The 228-nt window shown below is 71.5% G+C and overlaps 1 protein-coding gene across 1 annotated transcript in view; it reads left to right on the forward strand.

Annotated features, from left to right (window-relative positions):
- Window positions 1-31: 31 nt before the first annotated feature.
- Window positions 32-228, forward strand: part of LOC119592899 (collagen alpha-1(XV) chain-like) — a gene marked incomplete in the record, with an annotated part of 11,164 nt that continues 10,967 nt past the window's right edge. The window contains 1 exon segment of the mRNA XM_037941791.1: window positions 32-199. Within this exon segment, the coding sequence (XP_037797719.1) occupies window positions 32-199 (168 nt within the window).

Consider the following 228-nt stretch of genomic DNA (forward strand, 5'->3'; position numbering starts at 1 on the left):
TGGCCAGAGCCGCTTCGACCTCGAGGAAAACATGGGCGGCTCCGCTTCTATGGGACCCCCCGGCCCCCCAGGCCCCCCAGGACCCCCCGGACCCCCCGGACCTGCAGGACCCGAAGGACCCCCTGGACCCCCCGGCATCCCCACCCCGACGGCGGAGAAGACGGAGTACATCCCTGTGCCCGGACCCATCGGCCCCCCCGTGAGTAGGCCGAGGGAGATCCTACTCAT

The sequence above is a fragment of the Penaeus monodon genome, chromosome 31, assembly GCF_015228065.2.
Source record: "Penaeus monodon isolate SGIC_2016 chromosome 31, NSTDA_Pmon_1, whole genome shotgun sequence".
Taxonomy (NCBI): Eukaryota; Metazoa; Arthropoda; class Malacostraca; order Decapoda; family Penaeidae; genus Penaeus; species Penaeus monodon.